The 14,301-nt window shown below is 36.7% G+C and overlaps 1 protein-coding gene across 1 annotated transcript in view; it reads right to left on the bottom strand.

Annotated features, from left to right (window-relative positions):
* Window positions 1-14,301, bottom strand: part of LOC121026784 (adseverin) — an 82,462-nt gene that overhangs the window by 31,284 nt on the left and 36,877 nt on the right. The window contains exon 5 of the mRNA XM_040469562.1: window positions 410-502. Within this exon, the coding sequence (XP_040325496.1) occupies window positions 410-502 (93 nt within the window). The remainder of the gene's footprint in view (window positions 1-409; window positions 503-14,301) is intronic.

Here is a 14,301-nt window from a genome sequence, read left to right as displayed (position 1 = left end):
GTTCTACTCCTGAAACCAATACTACACTGTATGTTAACTAACTTGAATTTAAATAAATAAATTTTAAAAAAAGAAAAAGCTTACCAAGTATTTTTATCCCATGAAGGAAACATTTTATTAAATGTCATATATCAAAACATATTGTTGCAAACTAGCACAGCAACAATATATAATTTTAAGTTGTAGCAATTATTTCACTTATTATTTTGCATTTTTTAATAAAAAAACAAAAAGCAATAAAAAGAAAAATTTTAATAAGCATACTAGAGCAAAGAATGGATTCTACCTACACATTTCTCTTTCAGGGCAATGATAATTATCAGCTATCCCAGAGAGTCCCTCCCAGAACAGGCCTCCTGGCTGCATCCAGTCCAGGAAAAATAATAGAACTCGCTAACAGTAAACTCACCATGTAGAGTTTAGCCATTTTCCTGTTGGTTATGTCTGCTATGGTGTCGTCATCATCGTCTCCATCCCTAAGCTCTGGCTTTGTCCCTAAAACCTGGAAAACAGTGAACAGATAAAAGATAAAGACCTCTCATTAAAAGATGCAGAGTTAAAAAAAGAAAAAAAAAAAGTAAAACTTCTTAGATTTCTAAAAACAGAGATTATAAAATATTTGCCATTAAAACGACCAGGCTCAAACATTTCTCACCAATCATATTGCATTGGCCTGTTCCCATGGATCAAATAAATCAATCGCATCAAGTAAACCAACACTGAGTTTGCTCATGATGGGAACTTCCAAGGAAATAAAATCCTACACTCGAAAGCAAAGATGTTCATATTATTGAAGACGAGCAGGAATCAATTAAAATATGAAGTCTAAATTCACTTCCATAACAATTTCTTCTTGTGACCTCTGCTTCTAGAATCAATCTATAGGATTAATTACAAAGACTTGGATCAAATTACTGTTTGAGGGTGGAGTACCATTATCATTACTGACATATTATAGGGTAGATAAAGGACCAGTTCTTGACCACATGATACTATATTTCCTACTGTGTATTTGGCACTTAGAACAGTGTCTGGGGCATAAGAGATGTTCGATAAGTAGTTGTCAAATGAATAAATGAACGTATTTATTCTTTGCATATATAAAATAATCTAAAAATTCAAGGGCATAAAACATTCAGCAAAAGGTACATTTGAATCTGCTTTGAGTTTCTACACACTTAAAATCACAAAAAATAGGTGTATAAAGCAACTTAATTAAACCAATCAACACAAATGTCATAGAATGTTAAGGACAGGATAAAAATATAAACTTACTCTAAGTAATGTGACTTTTATAAAAACATACACATAAATTCAAGTTTAGAACATGCAAAGGAGGTATTCACTTAGATTCAGTAATATTTCATATGCAACGAAATTCCTCGCATACTGTGTTTTATATTCATTAAAAATACATTGCGTGAAAATACCTACTGCCAAATACCAGGCAACAATAAAATGTACATAAATTCTAATCCTTGTTGGAGTATGGGCACTGCCTGGCGTTTGGAAATTCACTAGAGAACTTATTTTCTCTGGGAACGTGCTCATCTTTTTGTTTACACAACGATCAATAAAACACTTCAATCATTGTACATACTAAATGATTACAATACAGTTTTTAGTTTTTGTTAATAGTAGGATCAAAACAAAAATTACAACACTTGCAATCAAAGGCACTTTTTAAAAATGTGCTAGATGTTTGTACAGTTTATAAGAAAAAGAAAGGGCTCTTCAAATACCCTTTTGTGATTCTACTCCAACCAAGAAAGTGGTTTTGAACCAACAGTTTAAGTTGAGGACTTACTAATACTTGGAAGTTTCCCAGTGGGTCACGTGAGTCTGAGATTTAGAGCACACTCTAACTTTTAATTTTTAGACAACAATCCCCATATGAGCCAAGGATCTTAATTAGCTTCTCAAAGGACTGTAGCACATTTGGGAATTGAACTCACAGGATTTACCAGAAACAGGCTTAACTCCAGGGGTAGGCAGATGCTGTACATTGTCAGGTATCCTCAGGAATCATTTTAAAATTCAGTTCAATAACTAAGCATTTACCAAATACCTCACTGGGATATAGAAATGAGTTTCTAACCACCTTCCTAAATCTTAAGGGCTTTACATCTTGTCTAGAAAGAGGAAAATAATTAAACATGTTCATCTTCTCAACTATGGTTTGAAACTAAAGGTTTTCATCTTTAAAGTAAACTATAAATACAGCTTTACTTTTTCTCTATAGATAGGAGAATACATAAATTTGAAACACTCAAAGGGATTAGCATTTAACTCATGAAATCCTTTGTGTGTGGAATAACATATATTTTGACAATTTAAAGAGGAAGGGAAACAGAGAAGACTTATCTGAAGATGTTCCTTAAAAATTTCATCTATTGTTCTAGCCAAGACCTGTCACTCAAGCTTGGAGTCTCCCCATCCCTCCCCTTCCTTCAATCATTTTCCATAAATTTCCACTTAAGAGTATCTTCATCCTTTTACATGCCCCAAACTGAACTTAGCTTTCCACGAAACTGACCATTCTCAATTCTCAATTTGTGTCAATGAATCTCTATTCTATTTACCTGGACTTAAAATCATTTTGAATACTTGTGGTCCTCCATTTTGAATCTCCTACCAACTTAGTCATTAAAGTCTACTTCTTTATAATAATGTTTGGAGTCACTGATTCCTGTCTCTTCCTTAATTTCCACCTTAGTGCAATCCCTCATCACCTCAGGGATAGATTCCACCTACACCTGCCAGTTCCCTCCTGCCTTCAGGCTCACCTCATCTTTTCATTCAGACATTATCCTGTACGTACACTGGCTGGAAGGTCCCTTACTTTACTTTATTCCTAAGTTTCAAGAATGACTCCAGATAAAGGTTTATATCTTATATTTGCATCAGTGATTCTTAAAGTTCCAATATGCTAAAGCAACACTGGTAACTGGGTAACCTGATAAAATACACATTCTCAACTGCCAGCCATTAAGTCATTATGTCTGGGGTGAGGCCCAGGAATCTGCACTCCAGATGCTGCTTAATTGGCTGCTTACTGACGGCCAAAACTTCTGACTGGATTCCAAAGCCTCTTCAGACACTGGATGCTACCTACACTGCGTTATTTCTCAGTATTCTCTACCAACCCCCCTCCCCATGCTGATGTTTTCAGTGTCCCCTGTGGGAGCCACACAATTTCCTTCCCCAGGGCTTTACCAAATACTGCACATAACTTCTACCTAGGCTGACTGCATGTGGTAGAATCAAAAGTGAGCAATTATTCTTTGGTTGGTTCAGCTCATCATAATTAGCACAGTAATAGCTACTGCTTATTGAATATCTACTATGAGTCGCACGCTGTATTAGGATCTTTGGACACATATTGTTTCGTTTTATAAGAGATTCCAGGAACGAGACACACTTATCCTCCTTTTACAGAAAAGGTCACTGATGCTCAAAGTCGTGAAGTGATTGTTTCACAGAACTGTTCAGTGCTTGAGGCTTCAATTCTGTCAAAGTCCCTTTAATGCCCTAATTTCAATAATTTTTAGAATAATTAGTTGTCTACTTCCCTAAATCAAGGGAAAATAGGAAAGTCTTTGAAATGGACCAAAAGATTTTTTCCAAGGATGGTGTCGAGGGGCTCCTGCTGGTGCCCCTTTGAGTGACCCTTTTCTTTGAGTGACCTTCCAATCCAGTAAAGACTGATAGCAGCAAATGATTTTGTCCACAGAGATGCACAGGAATTTTGTCTGGTGGAGACGAAAGTAATGTCTGCCCTGTGTAAGAGGCCAGCTTTGCATTTGTCAGCAAATTCATCTCAACGGGGATCACCCATTCATTCACTTGTCTGTTCTTTGGATCCTTCTTTGAACTAATTATAATATCTTATTGTTCTCTTAAATGAATTAAAAAGCCCTTTGATATGGGTTATTTTATATTTGTATGAGATTCATGATTTTAGTTGTCTGAAAACTATCCCTTAACACCCAGTACCCCTCTTGTCTAAACCACATGTACTGAAACCTGTTTTCTATGTATTGCCTTTTATTGCATATTACATGTATTCAGCTAACACTTCTCAAGTGCTGCTATGGGCCATGCCAGGTTCTCTATAAATTTTGTTTACAAGACACTTACATATCACTACTTACCAGACACCAGTCTAAGACTTGTAGGTCTATCAAGTCATTTCTCCTTTATGTCAACCTGTCACTGCTATTTTCCCATTTTATGCCTCAAGAAACAGATTAAGTAACTTGTCCACCGTCATGCAGCTTATGGTAAATGCCAAAGTCAGGGTTTGAATTCTGGCCCCAGAGTATGTGCTCGTAACTAGTGTGCTGTGCTGCCTCTACAGGCATTTCAAAAAGGTTGACACTTAATTGTTTAGATCTTTTCTCTGAAGATAAGTAAGAAGCTATTTCATGGCAGAAACTGCACGGGGACCACTCTCCGTTCTCTTGTTCCAGTTGGAGCCATAATAGCACATGTACCATGCAAAGTACACACTAGTTATGAGGGGGATGGTTTCTGTCCTCCTCTCCCCATAGCTGTTCTCATTTCTCTCCAAAACCTCTGTCCACTACCCTTTCTTTCGATTCTGCCTATGAAGTGGGCCTTAAAGGGAAGTTCTTCCTTCACATCAGAGTGTGATGTGAGCAAACAGCCCTTAAAACAAGATAGGACAGTGTTCAACAAACAAGAAAGAGCTACCAAAGAATGTAAAATAAAACAATAGTACTCAGTTACCCATAAAATTGTCAAAGGTTAGGAAGCAGCTGACAACATCAGATGCTGGGAAAGATTCTGTATTCTACCAAGCACTCTCTGGTGAGCAGGAAAATTCTTAGGAATTTTCTAGGAAGTGCATAGAAGTAGGTAACAAAAACCCAAGAAACAGACCAATCATTTAACCGAATAATTCTATTCTAGTGGTTTATTATAAAGAAATAATTGAAATACATACAAACAATTCAACCTAATATATATTCATAGCAGCATTTCACATATTAAAAAAACACAAACCTCCTAGATGCCCAACACGAAAGTGATTAAACAAATTAGGCTGTATCTGTGGAATGGAAAGCTATACAGACATTAACATATTATACAAACTGATGGTCAGGGGAATGTTCATAATGTTTCAAGTAAAAAATTTATATTGCAAAGCATTGTCTGAAGTCTCAAGAAAGAGTTTCTTGAGAAACTCTTGTTTCTTGTTTCTTGTCTCAAGAAAGAGTTCTTGAGAAAGCACAGGGATACACAGATGAAAAGAAAGATTACAAAGAATTTGGTTATTTTTTCCTCAAAGATGGGACTTGGGGATATATTTCTTCTCTATTATGACTATCTACATTTGCTAAAATTTCAGTAATAAACAGGTATTTTTCTTTAATAAAACTGTAAAAGTTTTTATTAAGCAAAAAATAATGACTTCTTTGTTCTGTATTTATTTTCTCTCCCTGTGGAATAAATAGTTGGCACTTCATTACTTCAAATGGAGTAATTATAACTTCCTTTTAACTTACAATCTACCTTAAGCTTCTACTTCAGTCTTTCTCAATCAATTCATCAAAGGATAGTAACTATTCTTGATGAATTCCTAAATGCTCTAGGTGTTTTGATCATAGAAACTTTTGTTAATGTAAAGACCTAGAAGGGGCCACCAGTGGCACAGGGGCCTTAATTTTTCAACTAGGAATTAAGTGGTTCCAAAGGTCACAGGTACCATTTTTGTTATAGATGTGATACGAATAGAAAAATGGGAATACCTCTATCTTCTCCTCTCTGTTTGTCGGTATCATAATGGAAATGTTTAACAATTTAAGACATGACTTTAAGCAGAGAGGTTGGAAATTTGTGGAAATACAATTTTGTTCTATGCCTAAGCAGACCTTCTGTTCTGCTGTTCACTCCTTACCTTCAACAGGAGTTGAATCCAAAATAAATCAGAAGATATTTACATTAAATCATGGCAGCAAATACACCATCTCGCTTTAAATTCACAATCTCCTAGCTTCAGATTTCCTGGGTTCTCATGACATGGGCCAAGACCTCCTCAGTGTCTTGTGTTTTTTCTCTATGACCCATTGTGACTTGTTCTTTTAAACATAAACAGGCCTATGGGTAAATTTGTTTTAGAAAAGAAGGACCAGGAAGTTAAGAAAAATGTTTCTATATCTTCATAATCTTTACTTAATTTTCACATTTACATCTGCCTTTGTTTATTTTGAATCTTTTAGCCAGCCCCACCTATTTGGGATATGAAATTCCAACATTTATGATCTTGCTCCCTTAGGATGTGCTTTCTCTGTCTTCTACAGAAAAGTCAGGATGTTTGGACAATGTGCAATAAGTATTTGGAGTGAATAGTAGGAAAAGAAGGGATAATGTGTGGTCTGGAGGAAGGACAATACCTAACTCAAGACTCTAAATCACTTTGGATGAAAATGTTCCAAGTTAGTGTCAAGACCTAAAAGCATTTAACATAGAGGGTCTTCTATGTTTCTTAACTCTGATTTCAGTTTGGCAGATTAGGGAAATGAGGATGAGAGAAGTTAGGAGTTTTGCCTTTGGTCCAAGTCTTATAAATAGTAAAGCAAAGGATCCAAACCAGACTTCGGGACTCCTTCCATAGTGCTCACCACAGCAAAGGAGGCATCATGGTCTTCATAATCACTTTAGTACAAATGGCTGTTTCTACTCTCACCAGAAATGAAGGAGGCTCTCAGGTCCTAAGGGCTAACCTTTTAATTACCCAGAAATTCTCCTGTCTTATTTTCTTTCCCCAACTGGAAAAAAAAAAATCAATCGATTCCTAACCTATGGTAAATACAAACAAATTATAAAGATGAAATATAGCCTAGTTGTTATGGTATATTTACTTGCTTTGTGGCATTTTATGGCTTAAGTCAGATAAACATTTGATAACAGGGAAGACAGAGATATAAAATTACAGGCAATTCTGAGAAATGATGTGACCCCATTTAGCTGGCTCCACCTAATCTGATATGAGGTTCCAACATTTGCTGTTCCCAGTGATGTGTTTCTCTGCCCCTGAAATACCTTTATCCCTTTATGGAGAAATCAAATAAAAAGGGTAATATAATATATCAAATAGTGGTTAAAGTTATTTTAAACTGAGATAAAGCATGTGAAGTACATGTTTGGATAAAAGGATAAAGTAAATTGCAAGTCTGCAAGAGATGTCTGGTTATTTAATAACCTGGGCCAGGACCGCCCAGTGGAATTTTCTGTAATTGAAATATTCCATATCTGTGCTGTCCAATACGGTAGTCATTAGCTACATGCAGCTACCGAGCACCTGAAATGTGGTTAGTATGACCACGTAACTGGGTTTTTAATTTCATTTAATCTTAATTAATTTAAATCAGAACTGTAATAGCCATATGTGTCAATGCTGTATTTGACAGTGTAGTTCTAGAGAAGTCAGGGAATCCTGTGGCCTTGGGGAACTCACCCTGATACAGGTCTGATTCTCAGTGTTACAGTAACATCACCAGATTAGATATTAGATTTAGAAGGTCCAACTCACAAGAAAGTTAACTCGTAAGTTATAATGTAGAGAGCAAATTCACAAGTTACCATACTATGGAAACCTACTTACAAGACGCTATCATGGAAAGCTAACTCACAAATTATTAAAATACATAAGCCAGAATGCCAACTGATTAAATTAGAGCAGTTGTTTTAACTGGCTACATTCTAGAACCATCTGGGTAGTTATGATAAACAGTACGAAAGTATGAATCTGAGCCCAAGATTCTGATTGAAGCCTGGTACTGTTGCGGGTTTTCAAAGCCCTCTGGGCCTGTTTCTATGGTATACTCAAGGGTTTAGTGACATCAGCTCTGTTAACTTGGTTCATCCATCTCAACCATCAGGACAGGTCTGCCAAGCATTCCTGATATTAAAATAGCTTCCCAGGGAACTCTTCCCCTGGACAAATTACCATGGCCTGGCAATCAGGAAGCTGTCCTGGAGCAAATCTCAGGTAAAGATGTTTAGTCCTTCTGCCCTTTCTGGGAATCATTAAACTTTTTTTTTGTGGGGGGGGGGGTAAGACCTCAAACTCATTTGGGCATTTCTACCTGATCAGTGCTTGAATAGAAACTTCCATTGTTTGCCTCTGGCATTCCTGATGTGTATGTTTCACAATGAGCATTTCCCCTTGTCTTCTTGACAATCCCTTCACCTGGCAGGCTCTGGCACTCTGAGCTGGGAGGACCCACTACTGAGTGACTCTGCGATTCTGTTCCCACACTTCAAATGGTCTCATAATTAATACCACTCATAATCATCACGATGAAATAATGTATGTGAAGTGACTGTCGCCATACTTGGCACATAGTGAGAATGCCACAAAAGTCAGATCTTGCCTCCTTTATCCACCCTTATATACACTGAATCAAATTTGCCTTGGTCAAAGGGTCATTCTCTCTCTTTGATTATGACCTTGCATACCACCACTGATTCTTTGCGCGATGATTTTCACCACTGAACTTCTTGCTACACATCTCCCTGCGACTTACATTTATTCACTTATTACTTGTTCATGTCTTAATCTAATGATGTCACTAAGTAGTCTAGGTCTTGATAGCATACCTTTGGCAAAGTCTTACATTTTAGATTTAAAATTATAACCAGTAGATCTAAATATCCCTCTTCAAGCAAAACCTAAAGAACAGTCTCCTGTGCATCAGCAAATGAATAGTTAATAATGCTGAGAAAGAAATAAGACCTAGTAATCCTTGGTTATAAAACTGATTCTCTGATCTTCCCATGTGGTTCAATCGTACCTCCCCATTTCATTTAGTCCTGTACACATGACCTTATTTTGGTGAGTCAGAATACATCAGTTACAGTTTATTTGTCAGTAAGGCTTATTTGTGGAGTGTCTATGATATATCAGCCCCAAAGGAAAGGGCTGTGGCTATAACGGCTAACACGTTAGCTGTGGTCCCTTGTCAGTGAGCTGACTTTCAGCGCCAGGGATGCTACATAGGTTTCACCTGGATAACCCTCACTACAGACAGCGGCTGCAGGAGCAGTCTGCAGAGAAAGATTCTGAGGTTGCTTCCAAATTTAGTGAGAAGATTTAACATGATCCACCAGTCATTTCCCTCCTGGAAAGGCAGGAGAAGTGGCAGCACACATTCCACTTGTTTTTAACCCTAAATATATGAAAATAGCCTGTAAGGATTCTCAAATTCAGAAATGTTTAGGAAGTAACTCTAGTCCAGACAGGATCACTTTCCTCCTCTCAAGGTTGGCTCTCTACCATAATGCCCCTGAGCTTCTCCCTTTGTAACTTATTGCTTATTTTCACCAAATTTGGAGATTATCAGAGGAAAAACTTTCGGTTGGATGAAGGGTGGAATGGAGAAAAAGAAAGTGCATTTCTTCTCCACTTTGCTCTTTTGGGGCAGACAAGGAGACAAAGAGCTACACAGGGCATCCCAGTATGATAGCATGAGCCCAGTAAACCTCTAGGAGCACTGTTTTCACTGTTCCTTTTCACCACATACACATATGCACATATTGACATAAATTTATTTTGTTTTACCTCCTTCTATCCCCTTAGGAAGAGGTCAATAAATATGATTTACATATTATATTTGATCAGACTAAGTCATGTTTTATGGCAAGAGTGTTGTGAATGCTTCCTCTCTAGCTCCGTAATTCAGAAAATTTCCAAGCACTGAAATTTAACTGAGCAAACTCAAAATGGCTTTCATATACTCTGAGGTACCTGAAAAAATGTTTCCATGCTTTTTATATTACATTAAAAAAATGTATTTTCTTTCCAAGAAAATGTCTACCCCAATTATCCTGTATGACCCTCCATAGTAAAGATGAAAGGTTTTATGCTGACAGTAAGAGATACGAAACAAATGTACTGAGTACAAACATTATGTTACCAAAGGTATTACTTATGATATGGAATACATAAAATAGGTATGACTGTCAAAAGTGTGTGGCAGGGGCCCCTGGGTGTCTCACTGGGTTGAGAGACCGCCTCTTGATTTCAGCTCAGGTCATGATCTCACGATTTGTGTGTTTGAGCCCCGTGTTGAGTTCTGTGATGAAAGTTTGGAGCCTGCTTGGGATTTTCTGTCTCCTTCTTTCTCTGATCCTCTCCCTCTCTCTCTCTCTCTCCAACATAATAAACATTTTTTTAAAATGTGTGTGGCATAATTTTTGGAAGTTATGAAAGAACTTGGCAGCAGATGGGATTCCCATCTGTCCGTATGTTTAAGACCATTGCTCTGGGAGTGCCTGGGTGGCTCAGTCTGTTAAGCAACCAACTTTGGCTCAGATCATGATCTCGCGGTTTGTGAGTTAGAGCCCCGCATAGGGCTCTGTGCTGACATCTCAGGGCCTGGAGCCTGCTTCGGGTTCTGTGTCTCCCCGTCTCCAACTTGTGCCCTCTCTCTCTCTCCCTCTCTCTCTAAAATAAACATTAATATTTTTTTTTAATAAAAAGGAAAAAAAACATTGTTCTGCAATGAAGACTGTCTGCATGTGAGTTGCAGCTCTCCCATTCCCATTCTCACTTGGACAAGTTAGGCAGCCTCTCTATGACTTACTTCCTTCACCTGTCAAGTAAGGGTATAGAGAGATGCCCTTGGTGCTCTGCCCATCTCACTTTGGTCTACTCTGGAGGTCATTTGTAGGTGATTTCTTAAAGGTCAAAGCTTTCTGCTCTTTGTCTCATGGGATTATCTGGCCATGGAGCTGTACTGTATCCATACGCAAGGCAGGATGGAGTTCTGGGGAGTTAACACCCAGAATGACCCTCAACTAATGAAGGATGGGAATTACTACCTAAATCTTACAGCCTCCTCAGCCTCCTGTGGGCTGATTCCAAAGTGTGTTCCATACAATTTCTCATAGGGTCCCTCTGGGACTAAGCCCTAGTTCCCCGTAGCAGTAAACCACATACTCACAAAGTATTGCCTCGCTTTACTCCTCCTTGGTGTTTCCAGGATCATCTTCAGATAACTACCTGCCCCCAAGTCCTTGTATAGAGTTATTTTTTTTGGAGGAACACAAACCAAGACAGTGGATAACAAATATATCCACTTTCTAGGGCCATTGTAAGAATTAAATGAGTTCATCCTTGTAACACCCATAGAAGGATTGTAGGCTCTGGATGTTTGCCATGATGGTGGCTGTTGTTACCTCCTCTGCAGCAAAAATAAATCCATCACAAATTTGTTTCTTAGATTATGGAATTTCTGTGTTAATATTAAGTAGTACTTGTATGATATAAAGAAAAGCGCAACTTGAAAGATTAAGGAACACATAACAAAATTGAGTTTGTCCATGAGCCACTTGCCCTTACCCCCACAGGACAACAAGATGAGAGAAATTATGCCATCACATAGCAATAAAGCTCCATGATGGTGAATATCACAAAAACGGATATTTAATTGTAGTACATTTGCTGCTTAGTTTGAAATAGTGTTTAATTAATGTATTTGTCTTGTCCACATGCACTTTGTCAGACTTCATTAAAATCTATTTTCAGTTTTGGTTTGTTTTTTAGTTGCTGGAATTCACTGAAATCGGGCATTGATATTTCATTTCTCCATTATGCATGGCATAGGACTTCATTTCCCAGTATATTTGCATAGCTCTTGTTTGTTTGCATTAAGGTACTCATATATTTCAATATTTTTTAACAGTGTGTTGGTAACTCTTGCCTGATTAGTAAAATGTTATGAAATACCCAGAACTGAGGATTGCCTCTTGGTTTCCACTAAAAATATACCATATTTACATGAACAAACCATGCTTTCCTGAAAAAGACACTTTAAAATCCTTTTTAATATACAAATATATATATAATATAAATAATATATAAAAATTAAAAATAAACAATAAGTATATTTTTAAAATATATATAATACATAATAAAATATATAAATAAATAAATATATAATATATAAATAAATATAAATTATATATATGTATATATATAATGATTGGATATATATGTATATGTATATATCCACAATAATATAACTGTAGAATTGTACCGGATACCCTTGCAAACACAATAGCATTTCTAATAGCAATTACTGGTTTTTCATTTGCCCAAGGACTGCCAATATAACACAGTTCCACCACAGTGTGATCCTTGGCTTTCAATAACAGGATTTAGAAACACAATTTAAGTGGGTCTCCATTTTAGGGAGTTCTTTCAAATATGTGAATACATTTCCTCACGATATTAAACAAATATTCACTACAAAATAAATACTGGGGAATTATGAATTGCTGAATCTTGGAGAGTCAACTTTTAATGTCTGGACTTAGCCCATTCTTAGCACAAGATATAAGAGGAAACTGATATAAAATTAATAATACTGTGGCACCTGGTTGGCTCAGTTGGTTAAGCAGCTGACTTGATTTCAGCTCAGGTCATGATCTCACAGTTCATGAGTTTGAGCCCCATATCGAGCTCTGTGCTGGCAGTACATAGCCTGCTTAAGACTCTCTCTCTCTCTCTCTCTCTGCCCCTCCCTGCTTGCTCTCTCTCTCTTTCTCTCTCTTTCTCAAAATAAATAAAATAAACATTGGGGCGCCTGGTGCTCACTCAGTTAAGCACAGGACTCTTGATTTCAACTCAAGTCATGATCTCATGGTTCGTGAGTTCGAGCCCCACGTGAGGCTTTGTGCTGGCACTGCAGAGGTTGCTTGAGATTCTCTCTCCCTCTCTTTTATGCCCCTCCCTACTTTTGCTCTCAAAATAAATAAATAAACTTCAAAAAAATTTTAAAAAGTAAAATAAACATTTAAAAAATTAGTATTACTGTTAATAAATATTAATAAATAATTGAAAAACAAATTTATAAAATGAATGCCAAGGAATTATGAATCGCTGAATCTTAGAGATCTGGTTCTTTGATATCTGAGTTTGGTTCATTCTTAGCACAAGGAATAAGATGAAATTGACCTAAAACTGCTGAAAGGAAAAGTCTTACTGTTAGTTTTATAAAATTATATACTATCACTAATATTATAACAAACACGAGGAATGATATAAATAAAGAAAATGAAACCTGCCATTATAGTTCAATATTTATATTGGCTTATTGATGCAGATATAGACTTTGTAGGGGAAAGGATCTATCCTTCTATATAGCCCATCTGTCCTAGAATCACACTATCTTATTTACAGGTCCTATCACACACTAGATCCCACTTCAGCTGCAAACTAAATGAAACGTTACCTCCTTCAAAAATGATTGCCAAATAGTATTAATTTGGCTTCATTATACAAAAGTGACACCTGATCAATAAGGTCATAAGCCTTCATTTGACCTTTAGTGTGACAAAGTGGAAGATTATTTGAACTATTATATTGCAGCATATGGTTAACTACATTATTGCTGTATTTCTTAATGACTCAGCTGCCCAGGTGTCCAGTGCGCTGTATTTCTTATCTTTGATCAGAATATTTCAACTTCCCACACTGGATAATTGAGTACCTAAATTAAATGAGTACCTGAATTCAATATTAGAAATCCAAATAAAAGACTCATTAAAATAAATAGCAACAATGAATGGTGCCTTGAACAGTGCCTGGCACATAGTGAACTATCAATAAATGGTAGATAAAAATAGCTATAGCAAAAAAAAAAAATCTATAGCAACCGCAGTGTTCCTGAAAGCATTACAACTCTGCAGCATGTGCTACTTGTCACTATAATTCATATACATATGATTATATATGAATATATATGAATACATATGATTATATATGAATATATATAAATATATATTCATATTCATGTGAATCCCCAGAAAATAGTTTCTCCCACTCTCTATAGCAAAATTTATTGTCAAGTTGGCTAACATACAATGTATACACTGTGTTCTTGGTTTTGGGGGTAGATTCCCATGATTCATTGCTTACATATAACACCCAATGGTCATCCCAACAAGTACCCTCCTCAACGCCCATCACCCATTTTGGGATTTGAGTATGTACTGAGTATCATGGCTATAATAAAAATGGAAAAATGATTTAATTATAATGCAACAGAGAGAACAAAAGGAAAGATTCTCATTTCAGGGTACCTCTGATACTTTCTCTCTACTCAGGAATAAACTAGAGAGGTTGGCAAATACTTTGGATCCTGGCAAGTTAAAAATCTTTAAATGGTTAAGACCATAAACGAGCCTCCTCTTTCCACACGGCTCTCTTAAAAATATTATTTCAGGCAATGAATACTGATGAACACCTATGTGCCAGACAACGTGCTA

This window comes from Herpailurus yagouaroundi, unplaced genomic scaffold, assembly GCF_014898765.1.
Source record: "Herpailurus yagouaroundi ecotype Mexico unplaced genomic scaffold, PumYag 162475, whole genome shotgun sequence".
Lineage (NCBI taxonomy): Eukaryota > Metazoa > Chordata > Mammalia > Carnivora > Felidae > Herpailurus > Herpailurus yagouaroundi.
Note: the sequence above shows the minus strand (reverse complement) of the source record. Positions and strands in the feature narration are given on the sequence as shown.